This window comes from Bison bison, unplaced genomic scaffold (genome assembly GCF_000754665.1).
Source record: "Bison bison bison isolate TAMUID 2011002044 unplaced genomic scaffold, Bison_UMD1.0 scf7180017864478, whole genome shotgun sequence".
Taxonomy (NCBI): domain Eukaryota; kingdom Metazoa; phylum Chordata; class Mammalia; order Artiodactyla; family Bovidae; genus Bison; species Bison bison.
Genome location: NW_011495038.1, coordinates 482623 through 493372, shown reverse-complemented (window position 1 = coordinate 493372; position 10750 = coordinate 482623). Strand labels below are relative to the sequence as shown.

Sequence of the window (10750 nt, the reverse complement as noted above, 5' to 3'; positions counted from 1 at the left end):
GACAGCCACCAGGCTCCCCCGTCCCTGGGATTCTCCAGGCAAGAACACTGGAATGGGTTGCCATTTCCTTCTCCAATGCATGAAGGTGAAAAGTGAAAGTGAAGTTGCTCAGTCATGTACGACTCCTCGAGGACCCCATGGACTGCAGCCTACCAGGCTCCTCCGTCCATGGGATTTTCCAGGCAAGAGTACTGGAGTGGGGTGCCATCACCTTCTCCCCTAAGTCTCCTAGTTATGTTAAAAATTCTTTTGAAATGGTTCAAATATGAGTGGGGTGCCATCACCTTCTCCCCTAAGTCTCCTAGTTCTGTTAAAAATTCTTTTGAGATGGTTCACACATGCTTTAGGCCTAATCATTAAATTATTCTTCACTCATTTATTTGTGAAAAATAACTGAGTTATATATTTAGTCAATGTCTGTTAAGTGTCAGAAGAATCAAAGATGACTAGATGTAGTCATTACCTAGGAAGAACCCACAGATATAATGAAGCCATCTTTACCTCTGTCCTTGTCTTCTGCCCCAGCCTTCTTTCCAGGTACTTGCTGAGGCTATCTGTCAATAAATTTTATGTAACCTAGCTTTTCTGAGTCCCCACTCCATTTGGAAGGAAAGAATGTCTAACTCAAAAACAGATAATTAAATAGAATCCATGGTATGTACCTTTATTGCATAATTACCCATAGTAGTAACAATAGTAGTATTACCCATAGTAGTAACAAATCTTTAGAAAGATTACTCTGGCCAAAGTGTGGAGGATGCAAGAAAGAACTCATTAGAGGGCTGTATCAATAATCCTCATATCCTGTTCCGAGATTCTTGCATGCTAGGAGTTGAATTTGAGAGACATTAACTATCAGGGAGATAAAATTGACCAAAGAAGAGTGACCAATTAGCTATGACAGTTCCTGGGTCTGTGTGAGTGCCATGCACTAATTCAGGGAACACAGAAGGATGGGCATGTTTCAGTGGAGAGAAAAGAAATGATGAGTTATATTTTGAACATGTTGAATTTTGCACACTCTGAGACCCTCAAGTAGATCTGTGTGCCTCCACTTTCAACCAGAATAGAGCACATTTTTTTTTTTTATTAAGTGGGCTTCTGTGTAAGGTTTTATTTGAACCAAGAATTGTTCTGTTTAAAAAAAGGAAAAAGACTGATGTAGGTTAATGCTTGGAACCTAGGGAGGTAGAATTCATGTGGGTCAGAAGGGCCAGGGAAAAATTGAGGAAAGAGGTAGAATTGGGGATAGGCTTTGAAGACAGCTAGAATTCAGATTGGAAGAATAAAAACATTAAAGATACAATTCGTGTCAAAATTTGGTATAGGATAGCAAAACTCCAGTAGAACTATCAGACCATTCTTACATCTGCACACCACAAGAGGGCAGTTATTCTATTCCAAATTCTTTTGGCCTTCTTAACAGCTGTGGATATAGAAAGAGACAATTAAATGCATTTGGAGCATAAACGTATCAGACAGAAATTCTTGGCAATTTTGCAAGATCCATCTGATTTCTTTGTACAAACATGTGTTGGTGTTTTTTGGAGTCAGAATGACAGTTTTGTACCTATTTCCTTGTCTCGCTTTCTAGTGGCACCTCTATTGGCTGAGGTGTTTGAAAACATTTTCAAACCAGTCAGCCTATGTTAGGGGCTGGGAAACTTCCTATAAAGGACTGCTGCTGCTACTGCTTACATGTCCGACTCTGTGCGACCCCATAGACAGCAGCCCACCAGGCTCCCCCGTCCCTGGGATTCTCCAGGCAAGAACACTGGAGTGGGTTGCCATTTCCTCCTCCGATGCATGAACGTGAAAAGTGAAAGGGAAGTCGCTCAGTCGTGTCCGACTCTTCGCGACCCCATGGGCTGCAGCCTATCAGGCTCCTCTGTCCATGGGATTTTCCAGGCAAGAGACTAGATAATAACTATATTAGGCTTGCAGACCACATAGCCTCTGTCGCAACTTTTCAACTCAGCTGATTGTAGGATAAGCAGCCATAGGAAACATAAATAAATGAATGAGACTGTTCCAGTAAAATTTATTTACAAAACAAGACAGTTGGATTTGAGTAAACCACGGGCTGTCCATCCTGTATACCTGTGGTCATGAAACCATGCACCTGGTACTTGAGTCTGGAAAGAGTCGGCACCTTTTTCCCCAGTGCTCTGTGTGGCAGTCAACCAGTAACTCTAAAGGAAATAATAGGAAACTGCTCTTGGTTAATAGTAACTTGTCACCAGTCCTAGAGATGCTAGTTTACATTGTTATTGAGTCAAGAGATTATTTATAATCTGCTGTATTAACCCTTCTTTAGAAATTGAGATAAATTGCTTTGCCTAATGTGTCTTTTTGATGTTTAAACATGTTCTTAAATGATTAGAATGTTTAGTGATATACTCTCTAAGCAATTACGTAATTTTGTATGTAATTCAAGAAAGAAAATATGTTTAAATAAATATGCAACCCAAGAATTTCAGAGTCAGAAAGAGACTGATGAGTGATAACAAACATGAAATATTTATAATGAAAGTCCCAAATTATTTCAGTAGGACTTTTTTGGTATATCTTTAAAAACAAAAGCAATGCTATCTTGATGCTTATCCCATCTCCCTCTAAAAATCCTAAGTCTTTTAAAATATGAGTTATGATAATAAGATTGATGCCAGAGTTAATATAAGTAAATGAATCTTTTCCTTATAAATCTTCCCATATTATTGATAGGAACAAGAACAAAAGGCTGAAGAAGAAAGGATTCGTATGGAAAACATTCTGAGTGGAAACCCTCTTCTTAATCTCACTGGCCCATCCCAGCCTCAGGCCAACTTCAAAGTTAAAAGAAGGTATTGTACAGTAAATAAGTTTGGGATTTTATATATATGTATACAGTACAGATTATATATAAATACAAGTTGTATGTGTAGTTTTCTGGTTGTATTAAACTATATGGTGGTTCTACCTTGTTTGGTACAGGTAGAAATGTTTGGAGGTTGAAACATCTGTTAATATGCAGATCATGTTTGACCTAGCTCTGCTCAGCTTTTCACATTTCTCTGCACTGCACCAGTGATGACTTAAAACACTTTTCAAAGATGCCCATGTTCTTTGCTGATTTTCCATGTGCAGTTTCCTCTGACGTGCGTACATCCACACTCACACACATTGTGTAGCCTTTCATTTGATATATACTTATGAGAACTCATATATTGCATGTATATTGTGTTGTATATGCTAGATGATATTTTGAAATAATAGTCTTTATTTTCTCTAAAATATGTGTTTAAGCCCATCCCGGGCTGCCTGTTTTTTTTTTTTTTTTCTTTAAGTTTATACATTATGAAAGCCAACCAAGAGAATCTTAACTAGAGTTCTGCCCTAAGCTCTTCAGCTGCTCTTTCCTTGTGGTTAATGTAGATGTGGGCCAACATATGAGCCTTAATTATTATACCCTAATAATTTCTTCTTTTGTCCCTACATTGTTAAATGGTTACAGAGTATATATAAAATTCTTAAAACCACATAATCTAACTATAGTGACTTGCCCAGTTATCCTTGAGACCTGTTCATACTAATCAGGGTAATGCCAGGTTGCTGCGTCTTTGTTTTAGACCTGAAAACATTAAATATTTATGCAACTTCTGCTTTTTTAACTCAAAGTTTCTTATACTGGAAGAATAAGAATGTTGTGTGTATTCTAAAATAGGGATTACTCTTCCTGTTAAAAAAGCAAGCCAACCGCCTCTTAAAAATTACTTATTCTTTTGGGTATAATTGCAGCATCAAATGATGTGCATGTTGAGCATGAGGAAGCTTTGCAGTTCACATAATGTTTTTAGCTCTTGATACAGGTATTGTTCTATTTTTTTCTTTCAGGTGGGATGATGACGTTGTTTTCAAGAACTGTGCAAAAGGTGTAGATGATCAGAAGAAAGACAAAAGATTTGTAAATGATACGCTTCGATCTGAATTTCACAAAAAGTTCATGGAGAAATACATTAAATAGTACAGTTTTATGTGCTGAATTGAAGGCTATAAAATGTAAACGATCTGACTTCATTTTGATTTATTTTTCTCTCCCACCCCTATCTAAATTGTGTATAGGCTTCCCTAATTTTTAGTTCCAAAGTATCTTTTCCTTTATTGATTAATTACTTGATAAGGACTTGGGAATTGGTTTAACCCAGTTTCCATCTCAATATTTCCAGTCATGTGTTTTCTCTTAAATATAGGAAAAGAAACCTTGTAATAAATATTTTTAATAATCCAAATAGCCAAATCTGTGTCCCCAACTTGTTTGTTGAAATGTATGCAGCTAGTAAAACATTGCATATTTTCTTCTGTGTGTTGTATTTCTTTGTAAACTTTTTCTCCTCATATCTCAAGTCAGTTAATTCATGATTATCTCCTATCTTTTGAAAAGTGTGATGAAAGATTAAAGGGATTCCATTTTGGACCACTGTGTTGGTACAGAGGAGTGTTGTCAAGCAGAAAGCACCCTGAGTGCGTGTGTGAGGGAGCATGGGGCCCCTCTCACTTTGGGATTGCCCCTTCTTTTCTCTCAGCCCCAGGTAAGAAAGAGCTTCTTAAGTGTGCCCAGGAAGCATGTGGCATTCACCTGTGTTGTGGATTCGCAGCTGCCATGTTTCTCTTGAGGGAGAGCGAGTTTGCACACTGATACTCACTAGATGCAAAGCCTGGGAGAGTTTAACATCAAACAATATATGGAATAAAACTTTTGGAAATACGAGGATATGGATACAGGAAGTGGGAGTGTTTACACAGCTGGGAAATGAAGTTTTCCTAAACCTTGGCTAGGATTTTTAAGGTTATCATTTTGATAGAAAATGTAAGACTGGGAATTGAATCTTTTACAGATAGAGACCCATTCATAGGATTCCTCTATTGTAAATGATGTTGAGCTTGGTAGGGTTAGAGGTAAAACCTTTAAAGCAAAAATAACTTATTTATCACTGGCATTTATTTAAACTCCCTTCTCTAGGATCCTCAGTGGAAGCTTGGACACAGGTTAACCTGAGTCCAGAGGAGAACTGGAATTACAGCCCAGGTCTTGACCAAGTTTATGCCCTGTGTTTTTGGGTTTTTCCCAACTGAGCAATTTACATTGATGTTTGAATACTTTGACAAGTGTTTTTTGTGTTTTTTTTTTTAATTTGGCTGTGCTGGGTCCTAGTTGTGGGATCTAGTTCCCTGACTGGAGATCAAACCTGGGCCCCCTGCATTGGGAACATGGCGTCTTAACCACTGAACCACCAGGGAAGCCCCTTGACTAGTGTTTTTTAAAAGCCTCTCATAATACTGAAATGTTTTTATCTCCAACTTTGAATTTCTAAAGTGCCTTCACATTCATTTTCAATTTTCTTCATAGCAATGTTGATATAGGAAGGAAATACTGGGTTATTCAAAGCTAAGGAAATTCAGGCTGTGAGTGATTGGATCAGTAATAATACGTGGTGGGACACATTTGAGTGCTAAAACTACGTGAAAATGTGCTTACAGAGGTGAGAAGCGTTATTTAGATTTCCAAAACTAGTTCTTGGGATAATGGGTAAAGTCTTGAGGAAAAGAAGTAGCAATCATAATAAAACTTTTTAATATATAAAGGGCTTATAACTCATACCCAAGGGCCCAATCTAGGTGCATACACCCTTATTCTGAGATCCAGTTACTTCAGATAACCTATTGGAGCGCAATAGATTCAGGAAGAATCAAAGTAAAACTAATTTCAATGATTTCTGTATCCATTTTCCTAATATTTTCCAATGTGAGACATTATGTAACTGGTCATAGATCAAGGGCACACATAAATGGTAGTTTCAGCTCTCAGATTTATAAAGGCAGTATCAGCCTTCCTAGCAAAAATGCCTAACGTTCTTGCAACACATCTTGCATAGGTGTGGCTGAGGAAACCGTCTAATCCTGCCAAGAGCCGGGACTTGGAAGCAAGATGGACCTGAATGTGAAGCCCAGCTCTGTCACCTCGGGTTCCACTAAAGTGAACTAGCTAATATTTGCAAATGTGCTACATGCATGTAATCAACACTGCTCCCTGTAAGGCAGGTGTCATTATTTTCTGGGTTTTATAAACAAGGAAATTGAAGTTTATAAGAGAAATTTAAAAACAAACCAAGTCATAAATCTTTAAGAGAATAAAGCCAAGATTCAAACCTTGCAGTGTCTATTTGCAGCCCATCCTCTTAACTGCTTGGAGAAGGAAATGGCAACCCACTCTTGTGTTCTTGCCTGGAGAATCCCATGGACAGAGGAGCCTGGCAGGCTACAGTCCATGGGGATGCAAGAGTTGGACACAACTTAGCAACTAAACTACCACCACCACCTCTTAACTGCTACACTTGACTTCCTCTTCGTGTGAAATAGCCCTTCTGACATTTCTCACCTATGAAACAGCAGTAACCAGGGTGATGAGTAAGGTGGTTTGATGGGAATCAATTTAAGGTTGAGTACCTGGCAGATATATAGTAGGGATTTCACCCATGTTTTCTTTCTACCTGCCTCTTCTAGCATGTAGCATGGGCTGCCAAAAAGTTTGAATGCCTGTTGTTTGTTCTATCATAAAAATGTGTGTGTGTGTGTATGTGTTAGTCACTCATTTGTGTCCGATGCGACCCCATGTACTGTAGCCCACCAGGCTCCTTTGTCCATGGGATTCTCCAGGCAAGAATACTGGAATGGGTTGCCATTTCCTTCTCCTACAGTTTTGAATTAAGAGGTTCCCAATTCCTTCAGTGGAGAAAGCAATGGCAACCCACTCCGGTGCTCTCGCCTGGAAAATCCCATGGACGGAGGAGCCTGGTAGGCTGCAGTCCATGGGGTCGTGAAGAGTCGGACACAACTGCACGATGTCACTTTCACTTTTCCTTTCATGCACTGGAGAAGGAAATGGCAACCCACTCCAGTGTTCTTGCCTGGAGAATCCCAGGGATGGAGGAGCCTGGTGGGCTGCCGTCTATGGGGTGGCACATAGTGGGACACGACTGAAGCGACTTAGCAGCAGCAGCAGCAGCAGCGGTAAAGAATCCACCTGCTAGTGCAGGAGACTCAGAAGATGTGGGTTTGATCTCTGGGTCAACAAGATCCTCCAGAGAAGGAAATGGCAACCTACTCCGGTATTCCTGCAGGAATAATCCTATGGACAGAGGAGCCTGTCAGGCTACAGTTCATGGGGTCACAAAATGTCGGATGTGACTGAGCACCCTCTCAACCCTTCAGAGTTTACCTTGGGTTATAAGTATGGCCTCAACAGGGATTGATTGGTTTTGCTTGGTTACTAGGATTAAAAACCCACCAGGGACTTCCCTGGTGGTCCAGTTGTAACACTATGTGCTCCCAAAGCAAGGGGTCCAGGTTCAATCCCTGGTCAAGGAACTAGAGCCTACATGCTGCAACTAAGACCCAGGATAGCCAAATAAATAAAATTTTTTTTTATAAAGTAACTAATAGAAACTCAAGTGAAATAAAGGTTTATCTTTTTTATTTTTTGGAATTGAAATATATATGATTTACAAAGTTGTGTTAGTTTCAGGTGTATAGCAAAGTGAATCAGTTACAACCTTCTGACTTTGTCACAGGGAAGGGTTCTCATGTCTTCCTGAAATTTCCTCAAGGCTCACACCTCCTTGAAAGTCTAACTCTTGGCCTCAGAGGCCTATTTCCAGAGCGTAGGTTAAATCAGCACTGGGCGTTGAGTCACTCTCTGGAAGCCTTGACTTCAAACAAGCCCCAGTGGAAGAAAAAGCTGTGGATGAGGGAAAAACTGAGATAACAGAAGTGGCAAAGCTCACAGAGCATCGAAGTGCGAGCCCTGGGTGGTGGGCCCTACATACCAGGCTCCCTGCCTCCCTCCAGCCCCGGAAGAGCTGCTCCCTTGCCACTTTACTGTTTAAAGCCTTCGACAAACAATGAGGAAAATGATGGAAAATCATCTCTGTCAAGATAGCTACAGAAAATGTAAAACATATAGTCATAAACCTAATAGGAAATGTGGGTATATTCCACTGCAGGGCATTAATAAAATACAATAAATGTAGCAAAATATATATTCCTGGATGGGATGATTCAATAATGGAAGATACAAGTTCTCCAACCCTTAAAAATTTTATGAAATTTCAGGAGGTTGGGATATTTTTAATTTATATTTTGACTAAATTCTTAACATTTTTCTGTTAAAATAAGTTTGTAAGAATAGCCAGGAAAAAACCTGGCAAAGAAATATAGTGAGAGGGATTTTCCCCACCAATAAGAAAAAAAAATGTACAAAGAAACCAAAACAGGAAAAGACACATGTACCCCAATGTTCATTGCAGCACTATTTACAATAACTAGGACATGGAAGCAACCTAGAGGTCCATCAACAGAGGAATGGATAAAGAAGCTGTGGTACATACACACAATGAAATACTACTCAGCCATAAAAAGGAACACATTTGAGTCAGTTCTAATGAGGTGGATGAAGCTAGAGCCGATAATACAGAGTGAAGTAAGTCAGAAAGAGAAAAACAAATACCATATGTTAATGCATATATGTGGGATCTAGAAGGATGGTACTGATGAACATGTTTGCAGAGCAGCAACGGAGGTACAGACAGAGAAGAGACTTATAGACAAGGGTGGGGGAGAAAAGGGAGAGGGAGAGATGAACGGAGAGAGCAGCATGGAGGCACGTACACTAACATATGTAAACACACAGCCAATGGGGATTTGCTGTATGACTCGGGGAACTCACACTGGGGCCCTGTGATAACCTAGAGGGGTGGGGATGGGTGGGAGTTGGGAGGAAGATTCAAGAGGGAGGGGACATATGTACACTTACGGCTAATTCATGTTGATGTACGACAGAAATCAAACCAATATTGTAAAGCAATCATCAATTAATTAAAAATAGATAAATTTTTTTTTAATGTATTGGAAATTTACGAAAATTAGTGTGGTGCTGGCAACAGAATAGAGAGATGGAAAAAAATTGAACATAATAAAAAGTCCAAACACAAATGAGGTACCTAAAATAATTTTGTAGATAAAAAGAATTTTAACAAGAAAATCAATGGAGTCATTTGCAGCAATATGGACGGACCTAGAGATCATCAGTACTAAGTGAAATAATTCAGAGAAATAAAATATCATATAACATGATATCACATATGTGGAATCTAAAAAAAAAATACAAATGAACTTATTTACAAAACAGAAAGACTCACAGACATAGAAAAGTTTAGGATTACTAAAGGGGAAAGAGTAGGGGAGGGATAAATTAGGAGTTTGGGATTAACATATACACACTACAATATATAAAATAGATAACCAACAAAGACCTACTGTATAGCACAGGGAGCCATATTCAATAACCTGTAATAGATAAGAATTTGAAAAATAACAGATATATGTATATGTATTAATATAACTGAATCACTTTGCTATATACCTGAAACTAACACAACATTGTAAATCAACTATATTTCAAAAAAAAATCAATGAAGAAAGAATGAACTATTCAGTAAACGGTGTCAGTAGAGTTAATGAATAAATTAGGTAGAAAATACACAATAGTGTCAAACACAAGGCCAGAGGAAGACAGATACATTCAGCCAGTAGAGAAAGAAGCCCTTTTTAGATTGAGAGTTTACTACTTTCACAGGGGAAGGAAGTAGCCAAGGGTGCAAGCCCTCTGGGCCCCTTGTGCAGGGAAACCCTGAAACAAAAGGGACCAGGTGATGGCAGCACTAAAGCCAGACAGCCTGGTGCAGAGAGGCCAACGTCAGTCACATTTTGTTCCAGAGCTTCCAGCTGTGCTCTAGGGAGGTGAGGCAGAAAGCCTCTGGCCTCATCAGAACTGGGAAGCACCCCTTAAAAGACAGAGAATCAGGTGATAAATAACCCTGTAGCAACTCAGGCCGGAGAAGGCAATGGCACCCCACTCCAGTACTCTTGCCTGGACAATCCCATGGGCGGAGGAGCCTAGTAGGCTGCAGTCCATGGGGTCTTTAAGAGTTGGACACGACTGAGCGACTTCACTTTCACGCATTGGAGAAGGAAATGGCAGCCCACTCCAGTGTTCTTGCCTGGAGAATCCCAGGGATGGTGGAGCCTGGTGGGCTGCAGTCTATGGGGTCGCACAGAGTCGGACATGACTGAAGTGACTTAGCAGTAGCAGGCATCTTAATGGAGGGAAGACGTGTGCTGTCCTGGGGGCCAGCACAGAGCTGTTCCCCTAATAGCTGCTTCACAGTCCTCCAGGATAAATTTCATGCAGTTTAAAGATTTAAAGGAAAAAACTAAATAAATGTACGGGTGAAAAATATGGCTAAAATATGTGTTTGAGTTGAGATGGACTTTCTATGAATGACATTGAAAGCAGGAAATATTTTGTAAAAAGCTGAATTAATTACTTTAAAAGATTTGATAGCTCAAAGAACTTAAAATGCCAGTATTGAATTTTCTTACTTAGCATTTTTGTTTTCTTAGAGTTTCATAGTGACTTTCTTTTCTTCTCTATTGTCTTCATTTAAAAAAAATATTTCATTATATAAGATAAGCGGTCAAATTCTCTCTCTCTTTCCCAGAGTCTTCCAGATGGAGTAGTAGTCCCATCATGAGTGTAATTATAGGTCAGCTTTTCATTCTTTCCCAGATAGAGTCCCCTATTTTCAGTGTCCCATGTCTACTTCCTTCTTAATTTGTGCCCCCTTTTTTTTTCATGGAGTACATCCTGAAATAA

At 39.4% G+C, this 10750-nt stretch overlaps 1 protein-coding gene across 3 annotated transcripts in view; it reads left to right on the top strand.

Moving 5' to 3' along the window:
* CWC15 (CWC15 spliceosome-associated protein) overlaps window positions 1-4334 on the top strand; it is a 9312-nt gene extending 4978 nt beyond the window's left edge. For all 3 annotated transcript variants that reach the window (XM_010862108.1, XM_010862109.1, XM_010862110.1), the window contains 2 exons: window positions 2725-2843; window positions 3874-4334. In XM_010862108.1, coding sequence (XP_010860410.1) covers window positions 2725-2843; window positions 3874-4003 — 249 coding nt within the window. In that variant the 3' untranslated portion in view covers window positions 4004-4334. The remainder of the gene's footprint in view (window positions 1-2724; window positions 2844-3873) is intronic.
* Window positions 4335-10750: the final 6416 nt, after the last annotated feature.